The sequence below is a fragment of the Macadamia integrifolia genome, chromosome 5 (genome assembly GCF_013358625.1).
Source record: "Macadamia integrifolia cultivar HAES 741 chromosome 5, SCU_Mint_v3, whole genome shotgun sequence".
Lineage (NCBI taxonomy): Eukaryota > Viridiplantae > Streptophyta > Magnoliopsida > Proteales > Proteaceae > Macadamia > Macadamia integrifolia.
The window spans coordinates 3,710,767-3,735,407 of record NC_056561.1 but is presented as its reverse complement, the minus strand read 5'-3'; the positions used below and the strand labels follow the sequence as shown (position 1 = coordinate 3,735,407).

At 37.1% G+C, this 24,641-nt stretch overlaps 1 protein-coding gene across 5 annotated transcripts in view; it reads left to right on the top strand.

Annotated features, from left to right (window-relative positions):
• Positions 1-1,572: 1,572 nt before the first annotated feature.
• LOC122079282 (cleavage and polyadenylation specificity factor subunit 3-II) overlaps positions 1,573-24,641 on the top strand; it is a 25,286-nt gene continuing 2,217 nt past the window's right edge. For 2 of the 5 annotated variants that reach the window (XR_006140394.1, XM_042645628.1), the window contains exons 1-12: positions 1,573-1,745; positions 1,819-1,996; positions 2,080-2,152; positions 3,924-4,041; positions 8,600-8,673; positions 11,968-12,104; positions 12,274-12,337; positions 14,405-14,470; positions 17,681-17,750; positions 19,082-19,186; positions 22,458-22,599; positions 22,831-22,927. Coding sequence is in view for 4 of the 5 variants with exons in the window: in XM_042645628.1 (XP_042501562.1) it covers positions 1,721-1,745; positions 1,819-1,996; positions 2,080-2,152; positions 3,924-4,041; positions 8,600-8,673; positions 11,968-12,104; positions 12,274-12,337; positions 14,405-14,470; positions 17,681-17,750; positions 19,082-19,186; positions 22,458-22,599; positions 22,831-22,927 (1,149 nt within the window). In the remaining variant the exon portion in view is untranslated. Of the gene's footprint in view, positions 1,746-1,818; positions 1,997-2,079; positions 2,153-2,914; positions 4,042-8,599; positions 8,674-11,967; positions 12,105-12,273; positions 12,338-14,404; positions 14,471-17,680; positions 17,751-19,081; positions 19,187-22,457; positions 22,600-22,830; positions 22,928-24,641 lie in introns of those variants that run through there. The other 3 variants (XM_042645629.1, XM_042645630.1, XM_042645631.1) reach the window with 3 other exon arrangements.

The window sequence follows — 24,641 nt, the reverse complement described above, 5'->3', positions numbered from 1 at the left end:
AAAAAAAAAAAAAAAAAACATATCAACATAAACTTGAAATTTTCGTTTTTAACACGATACGTTGTTTCTGAAACAGAAGCGTTACCAAATGCAACCTTATTGTTGCAATTTTAGGATAAAATGGATAGAGGAAAGTAGCTAAAATTACAAAACATGCTATTTTGTGTTTCATATTCATCTACATTTGATTGCATTTTGGTAATTTTACTAGGATTTTGAATTAGAGTTTAAGCAATTTTCTTTAATTTGGATTAAAATTTGATTTTTTTTTAAACAAGAATTTGACCATTAAGACATATTTAGATATATGTGGATTTTTTTTTTTTAAGTAGAATGAAAATTTACTAATTATGAGCATGTGTACAGCCATTGGCTCAGACAAGTAGAACTCTTGAAGCCAAGGAGTGGAAACATGCAATCTGTCATACACATGATAGATAGAGCCTTCCTAGCCAGAGCATCTACAATACAGTTCAGAGTTCGTGGTACAAGGTGAAAAAATAATGAAACAAAGGAACTTGAAAGGGATAAAATATCACTGATAACTGGTGTCGTAATAAAAAACAACAATCTTCCAGAGTCATATATATATATATATATGTTGAATAAGCTCCTTGTTGTCCGACTCCACTTGGAGATGAGTGAAGGCAGCTTGTAGTGCTTGAGACAATGCCAATATGACAACGAGAGAGCTTGACCTCGTAATGGAGAAACAAGGGGTCTGTGGTGAAGATACAACTTTTAGAACATGCCCCTCGTGATTTCTAAAGATGATCCCAAGCGCTCCTAGAGTATTAACTTTGGGGACAACAACGTTGTGATTAACATTCATATAACCCATTGATGGAGGTGTGTATCCTGTTGCCATAGAGGATTGAGTTGGCTCAACTGTTATCCTTAAAGATGGTGGTGCAATCCTTGCTGATTGAAACTCTAAGTAAGCTTCCTCCGCCACTATGATGACTTCACTTGGAGACCAAGCCTGTTTGTTGAAAACTGTATCACTCCTAACCTTTCATAAGTACCAACATATGACTAATATGTGATAGAGTGTTTGCCTAGCAAACTTCTTATCCATGTGAAAAAGATAACCTAAACTTTCAATTCACTTTGAGAGCTTATGCAACTGATCAGATGGTGGAGAGTAGGTCAGTGAACTCCCAAACTATATTGTAAGAGCAAAAGGTCATTCGAAAAACAAATGATCCACCAATTTTTTCTTTGCTTAGGTCGAGTATTCTATCACTTGGACTAACCCATGTAAAGTGACAAATATGAAATATTATATTTCATCTGATATAGTGATGTAAAAAGGACCTATAAAAATAACACTCAATTTTTTTGATAAAAAAATAAGGGACAATTTGTTGCCCGAGAACTCCCCTGCGTAAGGAAGTCTGAAATGACCACCTTACCCCTCTTTTTTTTTTTTTGTTATGGAAATTTTTTCTCCTATAACACACCCAGGCTCCTCCTGGGGGCACGAAACACCTGTCCAACAAATAATTCCTAAATCTAAACTTGAATTTTATTTTGCCCAGGTTTTTTTTTTACCAAATTTTAAATTAACGAAGGAATTGTTTCCAATAATTCTCCATCCGAAATAATTCCTGAATCCCATGTGCTTAACGACGGTAGAGAAGAGAATCAAATAAAAGCCCGCGAAGCACCCATAAAAGTCTAAAACGACCGTTGTCGACTAGGGTTTTGCAGAGAAGCCATGGCGATCGAATGTCTCGTTCTGGGTGAGTTATCTTCTCAATCATTTTTTTATTCTCTTTTGTTTGCTGAAAATGCCTTGCTATTTTGTATTCTCAGGAGCCGGCCAAGAAGTAGGTAAGAGCTGTGTCGTAGTTTCAATTGGTGGGAAGAGGATTATGTTCGATTGTGGAATGCATATGGGGTATCAAGACCACCGACGCTACCCTGATTTCTCGCTTATCTCTGAATCTGGAGATTTTGATAAGGCTCTGACCTGCATCATTATCACTCACTTGTAACGGAAACTGCTATTTCTTTCTTCTCTTTTGGTTCCTTCTAAATGTAACTGAGATTAATTTTCTAAGTATACTTCCGCAGTCATTTGGATCATGTGGGAGCGCTTACCTACTTCACTGAGGTCTGTGGTTACCGCGGCCCAATTTACATGACTGTGAGTTTTCTTAATGCTTGTTTATTTTTCTTCTTTCGTTTTTCTATGTATATGAAACTTGTTGTGGTAATGTTGTAAATGGTGGTGGATCATGGGGATTGTAATGTTTATTTTCTTTTATTTTTATTTTTTATAAATGAGAAAAAAAAAAACTTCATTAATTAATATAGTAGAGAACATCAACAATAGGTCCTGTATCCAGAATTCTAAATTTCCTATGCATAGCCAAAGCAGCAATGCACTTAAATAATACCACACATTTTTTTGAGGACTTGAGACAAAAACTTAGGTGGGAGAATGATTTGTAAACATCCCAAAAACAGTGGGATTGTAATGTTTTCTTTGTAATGGTTAGTAATGGTAATCATGAACCCAAGGGGGTAGCGCAGCTGGTGAGCAACGAACTTGCTACGAGTCACAAACTCGGACGTCCTAAGTCGACTCCCACTAGGCACACTTTGGGCCACTCACACGGGGGTGTTTAGTGCTCTTCACTGCTTTCGGTAAAAGTTGAATGGTTCTCATTCAATCCTAGTTTGACTTGGTCCATGCAGTTGTGGGGTCAGAATGGGCCTGCGGGACTAGTCAGGCCGAAGGCCTGGATACTCGTCGTTAGTAATTAAAAAAGAAAAAAGAAAAAAAGAAAAAAAAAGAAGTTAATGATAATCATGTTTTGGAGGATATTTTCTGGACTTTGTGTATTTCGGAGGTCCGGAAGTTTAGAAAAGATGACTTATCCGGATAAAACACATGTTTATGTAGATATTGTTTCTGCCACTCATCACTGGAGTAAATAATGGGGCAGTCAGTTCAGGTCCTTTCAGTGTGATTCTTTTTTAGTCAAAGGCTGATGGTCAAATCATTGCTTCCACAGCAGATCATTAGGAGCTTGGCCTTTCCTTTGAACTTCATCAAAATTCCCCTTTGATGGATGTTCACTAGGGTATCCATGCTCTATCAGGTATTGGGGAGCTCATACTGCAGAAAGGTAATTCTTGGACCCCTACTGATGAAGACTTCTTTTTAGCAGAGATCAGAGTCTTATGGTTCGTCCTTTGGCTGGCTCAACTTCTGGGATCATGTTTTCTGAGATTGAGGGTACAATGATTATATGATATAGTGAATGATTTTGAGGGGAGAGGGACAATGAAGCCTGACTCATTTATCAGAGAGGCACACCTCACTGCATGGAATGGTTGCCTAGGCTGGCATTTGCTACATGGACATTTGAGGGGCATATTGAGTTGTTCCCATTTCTCCAATTGTCCTCTTCTCTCTTTTGTTTCCATTACCTTGTCTCTCATTTTGTTTTCAACAAATATTTATTCATAAACAGTTTTAAAAGGAAGGAAACTAGTAAAGTGTTTGTCTGGTTTGTTTTGCACACTAATGTGGTAACTCTTTGTTAAGAAAGATATTTAACAGAGCTTTTGTTATTCTTCCATATTTAACAGAGCTTTAGTTATTCTTCCATATTTAACAGAGCTTTAGTTATTCTTCCACAAATATATCTCAGATGTTCCTGCATTGGAACAAATGTAACTATGTAATTTGAATGGACTGATTTCAAACTATCTTGGAGGTTTATGTAGACTTTAGTATATTTTTGCATCCTCATGTTAGCTGTGTTTGAATGGCTCCAACTTTGACACACATTCATATTTTAGTAATGCCTACATGTTTTGTGCTTGGATCTTCACCAGAACTACAAATTTGTGAGAAAATAGACAAAATGCACCTGTTGTGCAGTCTAAACTTATTTTTAATACAGTATCCTACAAAGGCTTTGGCTCCTTTGATGCTGGAGGATTTTAGGAAAGTGATGGTAGACCGTAGAGGCGAGGAAGAACAGTTCACTTATAATCATATAATGGATTGTATGAAGAAAGGTATATACTTCATCTTTTTGTTTTTGTTTTCTTTGTTCTTTTAATTTTTTTTTTAAATTTTTTAAATTTTTAAATTTTTTGTTTTTGTGTTTTTTATTTACCTTAAATTGAGATCAATTACCATTGGACCATATTTTTGCTTGCTATCAGATGAGCATCATACTTTGACCAGCTAAAATGCCCATTTTCTTACTGAGTTATAGATTGTTATTTTTTCTGTGTGTGCTTGACTGTTAGAGGAAATTACATGCATGCCCTCCCTTGTATATGAGGTTGGGGGTTTGTTCTTGTCCTTGCATCTTTGCATCTTCATGCACCCTTTTATGTTGCCACTTACCAGCATTTCTGCAGTAATATATTTACATTACAACTCTAAGCTGATTATGGTTTTTAGATGCTGGTCTGGGTAATAGGTGGTTGTTGTTGTTGTTGTTGTTGTTTTTTTTTTCAATTCATTTGAGCTAGATGATTGATTTATACTAGCATTTGCAGATGAATTGCTGCAAAATATATATATATATATATATTTACTACTAATAAATGTGTAAAATTTATTTTTGTAACATCATAGAAGAAGAAAGAAACTTTATTAATTTAAAATGGAAAGATATACAGATATGTTACAAATCAAGTATGGTAGAAAAATTTCTAGGTCAGTGAGGTATTTCAGCTGAGTACATGACAAACAAATAGAAAAATACATGCAATTGAAAATCAAGCATCTCCTTGAACTCCTTCCGAGCCTTTGCCTAGGCAATAATATGAGAGGAAGTAATCCCGTATAGTGCTTTCAAGTTCCTCCTTTGTTCTCAAGTATTCTTCTGTTCCTCTCTGCTCATCAATCCCTGTCATCTATAAAATGGTATCATGCTCTATTGCAGATGATCTTTTGAGCCTAGAAGGCCATCCTAAGAAAATACCATCTTTAGGAGATGGACTAACCCACTGTTGCAAGAACAAATCTGCAAAAAAATCCATATCCATATTGGCAATAACACTTGCTTGCCTAGTGCAAACCTTGGTTTTTAAGGTTATCCACTCTGTGCAATTTTTCATTTGCCAATAACCATTCAAACACTTCAACCATATGGAATAGGCCTTTTCCCCATATGTTCTTAAAATATCTGCATTTTTTTGTATTAAAATAAAGGTATAAGAATTTAACCACAGGTTCCCCAGTAGATGTGCACCACATAGGTCTTCATTCCTCCTGCCTGCTGATTGTCCAATGGTTGTGACTGTTTTATAAACTCCTGCAACCTAAACCACCCAAACTATCAACAAAAAAGTTGAAACTCTGCTCCACATGCTTCCCTCATTTCACAAAACCGCCATTACAGAAACACCTTTCAATCATATTAGATAAGATGGATACGTCCCATGGAACTTTCCTCTCTCTACATCAGTCTTCCTAATGTGGTTATGCTCACTCAACAGCAAACAAATTTCCGAACCACAAGTAGGACTATCAACTACTATGTGACAGCAATAAAAAAAATGCTTATTAACCACAGTAATAGGGCTTAGATGGGACCTAAATTCATGTCAACAGTAAGTTTACAGCTATAGTACATTACCTCCTGAAGAAGGAAGAAGTCCAACTGTTGGATTGATAGTTACAACAGATGAAAGTAAATAGCAACTTGCTGTTTTAGAATTATTAACTGAGAATAACTCACAAATCTTAGGGTAGAATACCCTCGAACTGAAATCAGATTGGCGTCTATGATACGATAGGAGATCCTTGAATTATCATAGCTAACTGATGGTTGGATCACAAGTTATGGGCCAGACCCGAATTAGCAAGTAATAGCTAAATATCAATGCCTACAGTACCAGCCTATGGAAGCCGTAGATGGAGCCACAATTCATGTCGATGGAAGGGGTTGATATGTCACACATGACTTCAGAAAATCACCAAGGTTTGATGGCTAGATGTGGCACAACAGTCTAGGGATGAAATTAAAGCAGTTATTACCAGTAAATGGATACTATGAGGAGTTGGAGGCTACCAAGATTCCAAACAGGAAGGGCTCAACAAGATCAGGGCCCTAGGAGTCACGATAGTGGCTCTGATACCAAGAAACGAAAAGCAAATGAATGGGAAACTCTCATTCATTAGGGATAGCTTAGAAACTAGAGAGGAAAATAGCCACTTACAGTCACAGAAAATCCAGCAACTGGATGTGGCTGAGACTGGGTATCAAGGGAGAGTTCCAATGAGAGATTATACTCTCAAAAGTCAAAACATCAACTAACCCTGTTGGCCAGATTGGTCTGTAGCTTGCTGCAGTAGGACTCTAACAGGGCAGTGCCGCAGGTATGACAGAAGCCTTCAATCTCAGTGGGGTAGTGGATCGATGGACACACTTCTTCAACTCATTAAACAGAAGTAACAACAATGATGTATGGAGGAATTGATGCTTCACTGACCAGGCACTTGTAGCAGTATTGAAAATAGAAACCAACAAGAGGAGGGGAGATGGAAGGAACAAAGGGGGATATGACCAAGGCCGCTCACCTATGGCCTAGGTCAGTCTCTCACTAACCTCAAGAGAATTTTACCACTCAACTGAATCTCACAGCAAACAATGGCACAAAACCAAGCTTGATTTATCTATTCAAATTGTGGGAGTTGGCACTGAGGCCTTTATGTTATATAGATGCTTGTAGGCAACTCTAACAAGGGAAGAAAGAAAACATAAAGAAAGTAAGGGAGGCCCATACATGTTTATGATTCCTTGTACAATAAGTAAATTGATATAAAAGGAAAAATACCATAAGATCTATGTAGTATTTACTACAACAACAACAACATCCAAAACCTTATCCCAACTTAATGGGGTCGGTTACATGGAGATCCCAAGCAAGGACTAGTGTGAGGATCCATGCAAAAAGATTAACGGGTTATGGCTAATTATAATAAGTGCCGGTTGTCAACCTGACGCACCATCACAAATCAGCCATAGGCTTATAACGATAGACTATGATAAGGTACGGGCTGTCTACCCGATGTACCATAAACATTGGTCAAGCCAATGCGTCCTACATGCATTACGTTCACCACCAAGACAATCCATCACCCAACCTACTTTTATGAGAGGAGGAATGAGATAACAAATTCTTGACAGTCCCGCTAAGCACAAAGGCAACAACTCGAAGACACAACTCCAACCTACTTGTTACGACTTCTCCACGATTCTGGTTTTTAGTGACCCAGTTAACACCCAGACTGTGGGCTTGGTCTGGCCTGAACCAAAGGTCCAGTTGAAGAACCACGGGCCTGGTTCTTCTTAGGCCCACAGCTATAGTGTTCGCTGTAATGCTTGTCGACATCACTTCCTCCCATATTTGTATTCTTTCTTGTCCTCCCTCATACGTGTCCTTTCCCCATTTGCCACCCCTACCTCATCTTATTTGTAAACTTCTCTTGTATTCTCCTAACAACCTTTCAAACCCCTATCCCGAAATAATTCTCCACCCTCTTTGGATTTTCACTTAGCCTCACTGCCCCATATTTTTGTTTAGTCACCTCCCTCCAGAGAGCATCTTGTTCATACCCCAATGATGCTTGATTAATCATACCCACTTTTCTTAGATCCAACCTTTCAAATTTCTTTGGGTTGCGAGCCTTATCCCAATGTACTAAATGAAATATCTTTCTTGACCCTTTGCCGTCACACCAGAGAAATTTTCTTTGCAGTTTTTAGTCTCCTTAGAACCAGTTGGCATTATTAAAATGTACATAACAGATGCGAAAGCACACCTTATAGGAGTAACCCAGCCTCCAAATGACAGATGGCTTTTCTTCCTTCCAGCAAGTTTAACTCTTAGCCTCTTGACAAAGGATCTCAATTGGCTGGTGATCTAGCTGGTGCACCTAAAGGGAAACCCAAATAAAGAATAGGGAGCACATATTTCTGACACCCAAACACAGCACAAAAGTTTCTAATTAGATCATCATCCACCATTCCTACTCCAAATAACTGGCTTTTTCTTGGATTATTTCGGAACAAAAATCAGCTCAAACAATCTAGGTGCACCTGTCACATTCCTGATCTGTTAGAGACTTCAGCCCTGAAATTTACACAAAGATGACAGTGTCATTTTCATACTGTAAATGCAATACACAGATTGATCCTTCCTTCATGTCCCAACCTTGATAGCCCTAAATGCTCTGGTCTAATCAGGATTTTACTTAAAATCTCTGTTTCCAGAATAGATAATAAGGGAGACATTGGATATCCCTGTCTAAATCCCCTCGTATTGTGGAACAAATGACCATGGCCCCCATTATCAAAATGGACAGCCACATTGTAAAGATGGTTCCCACATACCCAAACTTCTTCATTTTTCTGGAAACTCTATAGTCTCCTCATTTGGTGCAAAAGTCTCTACATCACATGGTCACTTCTATGAACATTAAGCTGCCACCCTCCCTCTCCTCTTATCATAGGGTCTATGCATTCCAAAGCAATTGACACGCTGTCTATGAGAATTTTATCCAATTTTAACTTTAACTTAATAATACGTTATGTGTTTGGTCTCTATATTGCAGTTACAGCGGTGGATTTGAAGCAGACCGTGCAAGTTGATAAGGATCTCCAAATTCGTGCATATTATGCAGGGCATGTATGGTCCTTGAACTCATCATTTAACTGTGCTAACAAAGATAATGGCTTTGCATTTAACTTTCATTCTGAATTTGGTGTACTTTCTGAAACCTGGAAGCCATCTTTTAATTTCTGAGTTCACTTTCTTGTCGTAGTTTATAGATCTTGTTATGGCTTCATAGCTTTGTTGGTGTTATGAACTATTTGTAGACTAAATTCACACTTATATACGCTTTGATACACTTCTTTTCCATATGTTTTACTGCCGTTGTAGTTCCCATTACTGTGTCAACCTTTGGTGCATCATTAATCGTGCTGAAACTACCCCAGTTACTTTTGTTTGCTGGAGGCACATTCTGGCATTCTTTTTTAACAAACAGTTGCATTACATGAGTTTTGAGCAAATCCGGCAATCTTTATTATCAAACAGTTGCATTAGATGAGTTTTGAGAGAATGGCTTGTTAGACCATATGTGGAGATAAGTTCTTATTGTAGACCTGGACTTCTATGATGTTGGAAGCTCATGAGGGTAATGAAAAAGGAAGGCTGCAAAAAGAGATGATAACTGAACCAGGATTTATCAAGCTTCTAGTCTTTTTCTTCATTGGTCTCGTGTTCCAATGTTTTTGATTGATCTTGAAATGCTTTGAAAACCCGAAAATCTAAGGACCTGCAACCCATGTCAGAAACTCCTTGGCATGATGGACTGGTCAACCTGTAACCTGGTCCCTTTCATGTGTCATGACTCATTTCATATGATATGCTATGACAATCTGGAAATCCAGTAAAGCCATTATTTGAATCATTGAAATTTCTTTACAGATTCAGGGTTTCCACCGGATTGCAATTAAAACTGTTGTGACAAGTTACCACAACGAATATCGCCTCCTTTTGCCCTTCTATATCATTCATTCTGACCAAATCTTTTTTTTCTTCTTCTTTTGTGTGAATATATAATTCATTACGAAAAGGAAGGGGGAGGGGGGAGAATATACAGGGCTCTAAGGGGCAAACAAAGCCACAAAAGTTTCAAACAAGGCAGCAAGGCCCCCTTAAGGGGGTCAGGAGGCTGCAAAATGGAGGGGGGAAGACCCCAGGACATAACAATAAGCCTGTTCCTCAGGGTGTTGGGGGGGGGGGGAAGCATGCTAAGGTTAAAACTAATATCAAAGTAGATGGCGTTCCAAATCTTATCAAATGATCTAGAGTTGGAAGCCCATCTTCGAAGATTGCGTTCCATCTAAATGTGGTTGATGGTGGTACAAAAGGTGAGCTTTCCAGCAGTAGATGGAGATCCCTGCAAATGTCATATCAACCCATAATCACTCTCTCTGAAGGGGAAGGATGTGTCTCTTGTGGGGCCAGCAACTATTGAGGACTCTCTTCCAGATGGTAGAAGAGAAAGGGCAACTGAAAAAGAGGTGTTCGGAGTCTTCCATCCCATTTAAAAAAAGGCAACAGGTTGGGGGGAGCCTGACCAAATATTATTTTTTTGCAACTTATGATTTTGGACATCTAGGGTCCAGATTAGTTTTTGAAACCGAGGTAAAGTGAAGGTTTTCTTTCTTTTAACTAAGGAAATGGTGGTGTATTTTCTGGACTGAAAAAACCAGCAAATAGAAATTAGATTTCCTGGAAGATGAAGGAAATGACTAGGGTTTGATGGGTGGGTTTAGTGAATGAAGGCATGCTTGTCAATCGATGTTTGGATGGATTTGATGGTGAATATGATATGTATTGGTTAAAACATATTGGGATTTACCGCTAAGTGACTAGGTTTGGGGAGTATGATTTTAGTATTTGAGAATCGTAGTTGGGATGTGCAGAAGTAATTTCCAACAAAAATATTACAGCCTTAAGATAAGAAAAGATGAAGAAGGGAGACGAAGAGGATATTACCTACTTCACACTCTACTCAGCTTTCTTACTGTCAAAGGTTTTGGGGACCCTCAAACGTGGCAACACAACTTCCTCAGAGGGAGTCTTGAACTAGGGCAAAATGAATTATGTAATTCATTTTGCACCATGTCTACCGAGCTACCTCAGTCCATAATAAAAATTTGATTCCCATCCACAAGAAGTCTACTGCATTGTAATCCATGAAAATTAGGAAAGACAGCAACCATGTTAGCTCCCATTTCACATTTCTTTCTTCCTTTGATGCAGAAGTTGTAGGCTTGTAGCTCCCTCAAAGTTTTTTCACCCACTTGAGCCTATGGCAAAATGCGTGAGGTCCAACACCACTCTCACCTGTAGATTTTTTCCAGGCATACACATTTCTTTCTACCTTTGATGCAGAAGTTGTAGGCTTGTAGCTCCCTCAAAGTTTTTTCACCCACTTGAGCCTATGGCAAAATGCATGAGGTCCAACACCACTCTCCCCTGTAGATTTTTTCCAGGCACATGTCAGTTATACTCTAAAACATTCCAGAAATTTCTTGAACGTTAAAAATGATGTATCCTATTCAAAAGCATACTAATTGCCCGAGCACTATTGTTCAAGTACCAAATAGCCTGGCGACTGACTAACACATCACATACATTAACCGTGAGAGAGAGGTCCAAAAACCCCAATAAGAAAGTTTCGCCCATTTTCCCTTCATAGGTTTGGAGAACCCACGTTGATATCTGCAGAACTTGATTCCATTATTTAAATTCTGAAAAGTGATACTAAAATATCTAAGATAACCTTATGACCTGTGGTGTTATGACTGAAGGATTTGGAAAGTTCGGGTCTCAAATCTGTAGTTGCTTTTTAGCTACTTTGGAGCTCCAGTACCTCTACATGTTGCTAAATGCACGTGACATTTACACCCTTGTATTACTTAAGTAGATTGCAATTTTTAACATTTCATCATGTGAGTGATAGAACCATGTTTGGATAACATTTCATTATGATACGTGAGTGATAGAACCATGCTTGGATAAGGCTTCGGTCATTGGTTGATTTAAGCAAAAAAGCAGGGCCTTGGCACTTGAGACCCTAAAAGTAAGCAACAAATTCAACCTGCAAACTTAAAGTGGAAAGTTTATTAGTCAAAGATCACTGTTCACACCTGTATTGTTTTAATATAAACTGTCATTTAGAATCAGTTAAATTTTCATTTATTTAGAAGCACTGCAATATTCTCTATTCTTTTAGATATCTTATATAAAAAACTTATATGGTTCCATTATAATGTCACACAATTTTTATATCTTATATATAATTCTTTTAGATGCGATTGCTATTTTCTTCGGTTACTAGATCAGGTGTTCTGTGCATTCAATTGTGGGGGTTTTTGTACACATATAAATTGTTATTTTTCTAAGGTTCTTGGTGCAGCAATGTTTTATGCAAAAGTTGGAGACAGTGCGATTGTCTACACGGGGGATTATAATATGACACCTGATAGACATCTTGGAGCAGCTCAAATTGATCGACTACAACTTGACCTACTTATAACAGAGTAAGAGGAACACATATTTATCCTAAAATTTCCACTGAAGTTGTGTCTGTGCTAGTCAAGGCATTGTTGTGTCCTGCAAAAAAGTCATGATAATTAAATGAAGGAGCAAATAGTGGGGATAATGCTTTGTTATTTACTATTCCATCCTGAAAAGGTATCTTTTCAACAGATCCACATATGCAACAACGGTACGTGATTCGAAATATGGCCGTGAGAGGGAGTTTCTCAAGGCTGTAAGTGAAAAACTTTATGGAGAAATCCTGGAAATATATTTAAACCATATTGTATTTGAATTCCATTCCATAAGAATTAGATTTGGTTATTTATTCAAGATTTAATAGTACAAAGGTAATGAAAATGGCAGGCAATGGCAGGCCATGGATTTATGTTTGTTGCTTTGCATTACTTTTGTATAAAAGTTGTGTTATCATGTGACATTGGTTCGTCCGAGCAGGGTTTAAAGTAGCGACCCATATCGTATCGTATTGTATCTGCCATATCGTATCAGTGTTGGTGGATAGCAATTGTAAAAACGCAACCCTAAAACGATGTAGAAGATAATGGAAAAACAAGAACAAGCAATGCGCATAAATTTACGAGGTTCGGCAAGATTGCCTGTGTCCTGGGTGAGATGAGATCCTGCTTTACTATCAATGGAGAATAGGGTTACAACACTCGTCCTCACACCTCTCAGTAGTCAGTATTGCTTGCATTACAGAGAAAGAAATCCTCGCTAAAAATATATAGCGAAATACCCTAATCCGGAAAGTCCAAAATTGCCCTAAAATAAAAAATTCGAGCTGGGGGCTGCGCCCCCCTACACCCCCACTATGCTGGGGACCGTTGTCCTGCCAGTCGAGGTGCCTGCACCAGTACTCCTTGGATTAAACTGTGACGGAATACAAGACATAGTACATCAACAATCAATATGATACACGATACCAATACTTCAAACCTCATGTCCATGCTGTCTACAGAAAATTGGCAGTTTTTTGTGGCTTGTATGGCCAAAATTTTAATTGGCACTTGAGGGAATTAGCCCTTTCAGTAAAAGTTGCTGATTAATTCAGTTCACCAAAAAGCCTCATTGAGGAACTTATTCTTTAAATTGGATTCCTTCTTGGATGTGAACCTTGCAAGCTCACAGGATAGGTGATGCTTGATGGATTAGAAATACAGGGTTATTTAATTTGTCTTTTCTGTATCGACTAACTTTTGCATCAGACATTAGCTTTTCATACATTTTTCCCTTTACATACACTCAGAAATGCTTAAATTTGCTATTTTTTTCAGTACAGGCGTAGGGAAGATTTTGGAAGTAGGGAAGAATTAATTGTTTAAAGTGATCTGCATTTGACTGTTTTCTGTTTTGTGTTTGTCTTTTTTTCCTTCCCTGTTGAAATTGGCAAAGCAGAGATAGAATTCAATAAGAGAAAGAAAGGACAGAAGAACAAGGGCTACAGCCTACAGCTCCTTAGAAAGGCAACAGGAAAGAGTGGGGATACTCCAAAATCCAAATAACCAAAGAACCAGCACCATCCTATGAGAACCAACATCCCTCATTCCAACTGCAACACCAAGACAACCCACAGCCCTTCCCTTAATATCTCACTCACCTCCTAAACTGTACATATAAAACAAAGGTGCAAAGAGAAAACATCCAAAAGAAGAAGAGATCGAGCATTTATAAATCTCTCCACACTGGAAAACAATACTCTCCCCTTCCCGCATCAGTTTTTTGATATTGGATCGCACTTCCTCTAGTCTAGTCATCAATGACAACAGCACCTTCTACCCAGACTGGTCATCAATGTTGGCACCTGTGAAGAAATAATTCTAATGTTCCTCACCTCCTATATAATTGACCCAAATTTCTTGCCTTCCTTTATAGTGGTCAAAACAGATTGCTCAACTGAGAATCTCTTCTGATAAAATTCATCTCAACCACTCAAAGCCTCCCTCCACATGCATATATTCAGTATCCGACTTGTGCACTCTTCTTCAAGGTGGCACCCTACTAATAGATCACTATACTTTTATTTGGCGGAGTATTTTGTATAAAATTTTTCCTGAGCATTTTTGGATGTTTCTCAGATTTTCATGCAGTCTTTCTCATATATGTCAATGACCAACACTGATTTTTGAGCACTTGGCAGGGATACAACCCTTGTTTTCTCTGTTGATAATTTTTACTTGGATTAAGTTAACAATTTTTTCCCCTTATATATTATAGTATCATACCTACCCTCTCGTGAATCCTTTTATTTAAAAAATGTCTATTGATAGAGAGTGGTTTGCAGGTTCATAAATGTATATCTGGTGGAGGAAAAGTTTTGATTCCAACATTTGCTTTGGGAAGAGCGCAGGTATAGTACCATTAAACTGCTATTAACTTCTCAGTTTGTTAGATGCTTTATGTTGTCAGTCTCTGATTTCATGTTTGGTTTTTAAATTGAAATTTCTTGCCATTACTAGAAACATGGCAATAAATTTTATGAGATGGGAACTTAAATAGTTTCACATGGCAAGAAATTTTATGACATTGGAATATAAATATTTTCATGGGATTGGTTTTTACATTTTGATATTTGCAACACCTTTGCCAGCACTTTCTTGTAACTTTTAATGTTTCATATTTTTGTTGGGTTGGGGGAGGGTGATTATATCCTGTGTTGGCAATGTTTTGGATTTTGTGGACCTTCAAAACCATACTCAGTTCCATGTGTAGAGTGAGACTTCAAACTGATCCGGGCATGTGTGTCTTCTCAAGCTTAGACTCAAACAGTTTGGATACTTACCATGATAAAAAAATTTATAATAATATACTAAATATATGAATCCTAGCTTTGGTTTTTGTGACAGTTTTGGACGTAGAACAACCATCATTAACTACTAGAAGAAGAAAGGGAGAACAGAGAACCAAGAGAGAAAAAGAGAAGGGAATAGAGAGAAAAATTAGTGCTACCGATTGGAGAGAGTAGGTTACGTCCAATCAGTAGTGCTAGTTTGTATTATATAATCAAAACAAAATAAGAATTACAAGTATGCCCCCATAACTAACATAACACATATAAGACCTTAATAAGCAAGAATACTACAAGAATACTCATGCAGTGCTAGTACTAATGCCCTAACACTCCCTTTCAAGTTGGAGCATTAACATCATCCATGCCAGCATGGAACATCCTTAAAAGAAACACATTTTTAAATAATGCCCTGGGAGATCACCAAATTGTTGATCCAAGCTAACAAACAGAGTCAATTTCCTCATCACAACATCACAAATAAAATAACAATCAATTTCTATATGCTTATTCCTTTAATGAAAAACTGGATGACTAGAATTGTAGCTAGAAACCTGATTATCACAATACATGTCAATAGGCTTGTTAGTCGGAAAACTGAGCTATTGAAGAAAATATTTCAACCACATCAACTCAATTGCAATGTAAGTCATAGCTCTATACTTAGCTTTAGCACTAGACCTCGCCATTGTAGTTCGTTTCTTTCTCTTCCAAATGACGATTTTACAACCAAGAAATGTACAATAACCAGTGTTAGACCTCTTATCACCTTCAGCACCAGCCAAATCAAATCTGAATAGCCAACAAGATCAACATGTCCAGGAGGTTTATAAGGAGACCTTTCCTTGGAGCATCCTTAAGATAGCGACATGACATGCAACCTCCCAATGACTTTCATGATCTGGCTTGTAACACCTAGTGTAAAAAATATGCCTATTATAGTCACGGTGAGATAAATAAGTTTACCTACCAGCTGACGATATTGATACTTATTTGCAAACCACTTGCCATCACAGGTCGTAAGCTTCTAATGAGGATTCATGGGAGTATCATTAGGTTTAGAGGCTAACACACTAGTCTCAGATAGTAAATCAAGAGCATACTTCCTCTGAGAAAGTCTAATACCCTTTTTACTTCGTTTCATATGAAAATATTGTTGCAAATAAACTTCAACATTTTCAATCCCGGACAAATCATCGTCAGAAATTATATTATTGTCAATGTAAACAAGCAAAACAATCACCCTGGATTCTTGACAATGAACAAACGTGGAGTGATCAGAGTAGCACTATGCAAAATCACAACCACGTACAACGTTGATAAACGTTTTAAACCCAAGCCCATGGAGATTGTTTCAAACCATATAGCCTTGTAAATCCTGCACATTTGTTTTCATCCCCACTTGAGTAACATACCCAGTAGGTTGCTCCATATTTTGGTTACACTTGTACTAAAAAAGGCTATAAGTGATAAGATCCTAAAACCCAGAAACAGTTTCAGTGTTGATCCTACCTTTTTGAAGGTACTCCTTATTTCTTTGTTGAAAGTTGTGTCTTGGAAACTGATCGTGTTCGTTCTCCACCAATCCATGTGGTGCTTCCTCTTACAAATTCTCCATCTTCTTCACAACCATTGATAGTCTATCAATGTCATCCTAAGATGCCTACTCCAGATACTACTGCTCCTCTGCCGCCCGACACACAGTCTATACCTTATTTGCAGGTCCTATTTTGTCATCTATCACTACTAACTTACCAATTTCACTCCACAAAAGTACTCCTTCATGCACTCAGCATTCTTTGGTCACTTATCCTATTGAGCAGTATGTTTCTATCTCACATATTTCGTCTCCCATTCATGGCTTTGCTTTATCCTTAGCTGCCCACTCTATACATAAATCTTATCAAGAGGCGTTATCTCATCCTGGGTGGAAATCAGCCAGGGATGTGGAAATGGATGCTCAGTTAAGTCATTAAAAATGGACTCTAGTTGAGTTACCTCCTATAAGGAGTTTGTTAAGTGTAGTTGGGTGTATACCATAATCACCTTGATGGATCTGTTGAAAGACTTAAAGGCTGCTTGGTGGCCAAGAGCTACACTCAAACTTATGGTGTTGACTATTTTAAGATGTTTTAAACTCTGTACATATTCTTATACCATTGGCTATTAATCTTCACTGGCCTTTGTATCAGCCAGATAGGAAAAATGCTTTTCTAGTTTTCACATTTGACAACTTAAGGAGACAGAGACTGAGTTCGAAGAACAAATGATGGCATTCGGTTAATCAAATAACAAGCAGTCAAAACTGTAGAAATGAAAACCTATTCACGAGGGGGGGGAGGAAACCAAAACCAAAACGCATGGATATATGTGGTTCGGCATGGTGCCTACATCCACTGAGAGATGAGGGCAGTCTTCACTAGCAATGGAGAAAAAGGGTTACAAGCTCTCTACCTCTTAGCTCTCTATTTAAAAAGAATTCTTCGTAACCCTAATAACCCTTATTGCTACCTATTTAAAGGGAAAACAGAAGATGCAATTTCTAAAAGACCCTAATAACTAACATAACACATATAAGACCCTAATATGCAAGAATATTACAAAAAATACCACAACAATAGTAGTACTACTGTCTTTACAGATCTTATTTGATTATATAAAAGGCTTAATTTTTTATACTATTGACGTCTTTATCTTGAAGTTAGTTATCCTCTTGTTACAAAAGAATCTTTGGACAATGTAATTTTGAGAATCTTGTCCTTTGTGAATTAGGAGCTTTGTATACTATTGGATGATTACTGGGAGCGAATGAATCTAAAGATTCCTATTTACTTCTCAGCAGGTATGCTATTTACTTCTCTTCTATAATTTTCTAATTGGATTGAGTAGTTGAGATGATATTTAAACCAAGCTTTAAACTGCTACATGCTAGATTTCTTACAATGTTTCTTCCCTACTTGACCAGAGAGTCACTCTTACAAGGGTTACTCTACTTGGCTTTAGGGAAAGGGAGACAATTAAAATAAAAACAATAAATTGATGGTTCTATGGCTAGGAGGGGCAAAGCCAACACATACACTAGCCATGGATCTGCGAGAGCGTACTATAAAATAAAACAAAGGGAAAGGGAAAATAAAATTAAAATAGACAAAGAAATGCAATCACCTCCGGGATATCCCACTTAAAATTGGTGCCTACTTACTTGAATCAATGCTTGAACTTGAAAAAAAACTTGCTCCACGGCTCGTGATCTTGTCACCTAGATCTAAGCCTAGAACTATAACTTAAAAAATATTACAACCCAATTGCATAAATCGTAAACATAAAAAGGCTGAATAAAAATAAAAAAGTGCTTGCATTAATTGACATAAAAAAAAACTATTACAAAAGTGATTAAAGCAAAAATAGAGAAAACAATCTCGGAGCTTGTTCTGAATCGGGGCAACTCCCAAATCAGCTCAAACCTGGTTATTCCTCACTCTATCCCTTAATACATTATATTTATCGAAAATGCTTATTTCTTAGAGTTGTGATTATTTCATATAATTGTTTCATGTATGTTTGCCTATTCCTTCACCTATGGCTTTCACATGTGGAACTTTTATACATACTACCATGTGTAGAAATGTTTACTTGTGAACCCTTTCTTTATGGTTTTACTTTATTCAAGAAGATAGAAGCATTGTAACGAAATCAAATTCTCAATTACTTGTTGGGGGGGGGGGATAAAAGAATAATTGTGTACTTTTCACCAACAATAGTAATAATTGTATTTTATAAAAACAAGTTAAGATGATATTTTGCAACCTCTTCAGTACATCATATGATTTTAATGTATGGTAAATCCATAAAAAATACTGCATAAGGGAGAAGAAGTTACATATGAGACATAATAGTTCCCACAATATTGCAAATATTACTGCAACAAATAAGAAAATAACTAGAGGCTATATTTCTTTGGGTTGGCCCATGGTGATCCAAACGGAGTTTTCGAACCTGGGGTTGCACCAATATATTCTTTAAATGCAGAAATTTCTGGAATAAACTTCCATGTGTGAAGTCCTTTTGCTGCAACATATTTTTACTTATCATATTGCCGAAACTGAATCTTCTACATGCACTTCGCTGATAATCTGTCACTGAACTCTTATATATGTCCCATGGCATCTTCAGGTCTAACTATTCAGGCTAATATGTATTACAAGATGCTTATCGGATGGACCAGCCAAAAAATCAAAGATACATATGCAACACGCAATGCTTTTGACTTCAAACATGGTATTCCTATTATCTTTCTGCTCTATTAGAGACAGCATCAGTTGTTTCATATGTGACCAGCATTTGAAAAGTCATTTTTGGGAATTGTAATTACAATTTCTGAAGCATGGCTTCATGAAAATTCTTGCATCCTATGACCGGAGACCCAGGTTTTTAATGGATAATCGTTAAGAGAATTTGTGTTATTTAAGTTCAAATACATAAATGTAACAACCTTTGGGTATTTATTTATTTTTATTCATCATCAAAGATGCAAACAAATTGGTTGATAACAGTGAAAACAAAGAGATTGAACACACTGATAGTGTGGCTTTTCAAATTCTAATTAGTAAGTAACGAACATTTGTTTGTCAAATATTTTGTTGTACATTGTCATTAAGGAGTGTGTCTAATCTTGGAGCATCTCAATGACCCAACCAAGTGTCCTAGATTTGCTTTACTGAGGATGGGATTGATTTTGGGTTTAGGAGCATTGTATTACAGTAAATTGTGCTATTTCTTTCACTTCACATCGGCAATAGTATGTAGTCACAGTTGTCAAGGCGACGCCTTGGCGGCCCAAATGCCCACCTTGGATGCCGTGGTCACTTATTGGTGTCACCTTGCTTCCAAACCCCCTCCAACGCCTTGGGTCACCTACATGCTGTGACAACTATGGTATACAGAAGGCCAAAATGCTTCTGTTTAGCGTGATTTTGGTGCTGTCTAGAAGCTTCATCAGTTACCTTTCCAAGGAGACCAACAAATTGCGATTCCTAGCTGTATTTGGGAATTTATGACCAAGTCAATGATTGGGTGTCAATCTGACAGATTCCTATTTTAGGAAGTTAATTAGATTAGATGTTTTATGTAGAATATTTTTCTTATATTAGTGTTTTTATTTATTTAGGGAAGGCGTTAATCACTTAAAAGAAGTAGCGAATTTAAATTTACAATTAGAAATTCCTTTTAGAGTAAAAAAGTCAAATTCATGTAGGGAGCTATAGGTCTGTTATCTATGCAAAGCATTGTAAATTTATAAAATTACATATTTTGGATGGAACGGTTTCTCTTGGTTATGGGCCTTATGGCTAAGAGAATGGTTCTCTTCCAAGTGGCTTGATGGTGAGATACTAGTTTGTTCATGGTGAACCAGTTCTCTTTTTCTTTTTTCTTCAAATTGATTATGTTTATTGTTCTAGTAGGGACCATGACCCACAGATTTGTAAACATTTGCGTCGAGGCTGTGTGGTCTGCATCTTGTGCTAACATCTAATGTTCTCTGACATTAGTGTTGCCATGCATTGTAGGTTGAGCACCATGAATTCGGAGATTCAGAATGTTAAAAAAGGGCGTACCCAGTGCATGAGGTCCCGCCACTGCAGGGTTTGGGGAGGGTCATATTGTACGCAGCCTTACCCCCGCTTTGCTTAGAGGTTATTTCTTGACTCGAACCTGTTACCACTTGGTCACAATGGAGCAACCTAACCATTGCACCAAGGTCCACCTGCTGAGATTCAGAAAATTCTGGGGATTAATTTCCGATTTCTATTGATAGCATAAATTAACAAAAACAGAAAGCAAATCGTACGTGGTTTCAGGTATTCCATGTATGGCTCTCTCCTAGTTTTAGTGACAGGATTCCAAGTCTAAGAAAGTAAAAAAGAAGAGTTGAATTCTCCTGTTAGGCATAACGTGTAGCAGACTAGCACCCAGAATTAAGTGTTGTACTTGTGGAATCGTCATTGCATAGGGTTTAATAAGCAGTTAACATAGTTTAGTTATAGATTGGGTAGGTTAGGAGATTTTTCCAGTCGAAGTCTTGTGTTCTGCAGCTGCAAAGCTGTAATTATGTGTGAGGATTGGTAATTTTCGGACTTACAACTGTTACAAGTATTCATGGGGTTTTCAGTAAACCTTAACAGGCTATCTGACTGGTCTAGGAGGGTTTTCTAGTTTAGTTGGTTTCTTCGTTCTAGAGAGGGATTTTGGAATTAAAAACTATTTTTTGTGCTGGTTTTGGGTTTCTACATCTATATACATGTGGCTGTGACCCCCTACTATTCTACATATTGCATATAAATTTTCTGGAAAGTTCCACTCCAAATTGCTTTTACCACAAGTGTCCACAGCGTGATGTTGAATTTCCTCAAAACCTAGAGTATTCCTAGGTATCTCTTCTTTGCTATTATTCACTCATTGGATTGAAGCATTGAGCTTGGTTATACTCCAATTTCTCCAGTCATGTGGATTCATGGTACGAGGTTGGATTTCCACAAAACTCTGGTGGCTTCACAGGGATCTTCTTCAAATCCCTAATATAGGTTACTGTGTGGGTTGATTTTTCCTGCTTTCTATTATCTGTCGTATTGCAGGATCTATTCCAGCCCATAGTTCCATCTTCCTACCTTAGAAAATGCTAATCCATATCAACTCATAATCTCCTTAAAATTCAAACATTAATTTCACCATAAACCCTATATTTCACTTTATTTTTCCCTTTTCTTTATCTAAATGTCATGCATCATCTCTCCAAATTTATCATTTCCATGGGGTGAGGTGTTCAGAAGCACCCTTACCAATTTATTAATTGCAGTCAATGTATTTGTTTTTTTCCTTAATGTCATGCGTTATCACTGCTAATTTATTCTTTTTAGGGGTTGAGGTGTACAGAAGCAATCAGTGCAATTTTTATCTACTTGCTATATCAACAAAAAGTTCTGTTATTTAGAATAATACACGGCCCACTAGTGTTGTAAATGTGATTTAAAAGTTACTAATTTACTATTGTGTGCCGGTATACAATGGCATGTATTATGCAAAGATTTAATTAGATTAATTTCTGGTACCTGTAGAGAAAAAACATTCATGTCATTCATAAAGACATAATTAATAGTTGGGAGGGTCAATCTGAATCCATTGTTGACATTTGGGCTCAAAATTAGGATGTTTTAGTACTTTGAATTGGCTAATCTAGTAAACTGCTTGAAATATTATGTGTTTGAAGAATCTTCTGCAATTGGACCATTAACCAAAGTGGTATATAAACCATTGGGTCATGAAGTAAACTCAACTCAGCCTTATAGCTACATGGATCTTCTGTCTCCAATCAACTCTATATGAAATGTTACAGATGATTCTCTTTAAAGACGTTTGATGCTACGACAGACAACCTTTTCCATCCATGCAAATTTCAAACCTTATAAGATGTTAAGATTGTCTTTGTTCGTATTGCTGATATTGCTGTATTGGAAATAAAACTTTAGTTGATAACTTTGATTGGGTGTTGTAGTTTGCAGTTTTGACCGCTCTTTAATCAATGCCCCTGGACCATGTGTTCTCTTTGCTACACCTGGGATGATCAGTGGTGGTTTTTCACTTGAGGTTTTCAAGCAGTGGGCTCCCTCTGAGATGAATCTTGTTGCACTGCCTGGGTACTCTCTTTATTTTTCTTGCTTTTCAAAATGCTATGTTTTCAGTACCAAAATGTGACATTGAAAGTTTCTTTATGAAATTATTTTCCATTTTTGTCCTTTCGCTGAAAAGGTCGAATTGACACCATAGATCCCTGACTGGGAAAGGGGAAAAACAAGAGGAGGAAACTTTTATGCTGAGCTGATTACCATTTTCAGATCAGTCTTCATTGTTGCTTTACTTTTTCCCAGGTATTGTGTGGCTGGAACAATAGGACATAAGTTGATGTCAGGTAAACCCACAAAAATTGATCTGGATAAGGACACTCAAATTGATGTGCGATGTAAGGTTCGTATTTCCCCCTCCAGCTCACATGTGGTACATGTGGAGTGTAATTTTTTTCTCCTTTTGCTTTGATTATAAATAACTTTATGTTTGTGCTTCTTTAGTTAAAGAAAAAGGTAGTTTTAATATAATCTGGATATTACCAAGGTCTAACATCGCATTTCAACGACAGGACATCTGAGAGACTGGGCAGAACATAGTTGGTCTCCAGCTAGGGTGCATGGTCCATTATAAAAGGGATTTTCCATTTTCTATATAACTACAATTTGATGAGATAACCAAGAAAATTGGAGAAAAGATGCAAATGTGTACATCTAGAACAACTAATGTAAGATTGAATCACAAGTGATCAAATCCCAGGTAGGATCTTTATTAAATTTTAAGGAGTTAACTTGAATCAACAAACGGAAGCAAAATAGTAACTATTTGAACACAAAACAGTAACTTTTTCTAGATCTTGAGAAGGGACCAGCAGGATCGGTATTTTGCAAATATCTCAAGATCAAGCCATCAGAAAGGGCCCAAGTTTGAATCGATCTCCAAGTTAGGGTTCTTGAATGCCTGGTCACAAGTCGGATGGCTGAATTGCTTAATCTGAAAAAAACGTGTGACATCCAAACTTCTAGAAGACTTGAAGATATTCAATGAAAACTTGAAGAACAATACTTACTTGTTGTTGGATGAAGAAGATGATGAAAGAATAAATAATAAAAGAAGAAGGATTGAGACGGGATGGATGTGAATGGGATCGTGGGTTGGCTATCTCAGCTTGGGCCTGTCACCCGCAGCTATTTTAGTTGCTGAAGAATTCTTTCTCAAAATTTTGGGTGCACAAAGCTGCAATTTCATTAATAAATTCGTGTTCCATGCTGTAGCCCCTTACAAACTTATATAGAAGACTCAAAACTGACTCAAACACTAAAAATGAAAGGCCTAACCCAATCCTTAATTAATTGGGAAACCTAAACTAACTAGAAAATTGGAATAACAAAGAAAGTATACTCAAAATAGGACTCTAACTAAACTAATGAATTAAATATCATTTTTCTACTTTCTACCCATTTTTTAGGCCTATTAAAGTGACCCATTACAAAGAAAACCCATAGGATCAAAAGCCTAACACATACATAACACAATCCAATACTTATTTTCAATAAAATAAGCACATTAAGTGACTTATCTGCATCACCAACTCTTATAACTTTGTGTTTTAAGGTGGCCTTGCTTTGCCTGATGTGAGCCTTTGCATCTTGGCTTCTCTTTTTTCTTTCACCTGATAAAATTCCTTTTTTTTACTGATCCAAAATAGAAATGGTAAATGATGCATTTTGGACTCCATGCACAAAAAAAACTTAATTAATAAGTAAATAAGCATGCATGAGTAAATTAGTTAATCTATCTTACTTTATCGCCCCTTATGCATATTTTGCTATACACACACACATGTACAATAGAACATAGAATATTTTTAAATATGTCACTTATACAATCAGTTGCTAGCTTCTAGTTGTGGTCAATCAAACAGACCTTATGGATTCAAAAATTGGAATGCATATAAATGATCTGCAATAAGAATAAATTTTGCTTTTGTGCGCTAGAACTGTAATTGTCACTTCGTCCTTTATGTCAACTTTGAGCCGTCAACTGCATTAGTTGAGTTTCTACACTTCATTTCCAGTGTTTTCATATGATGGATATGTGATTTTTTTTTTTTTTT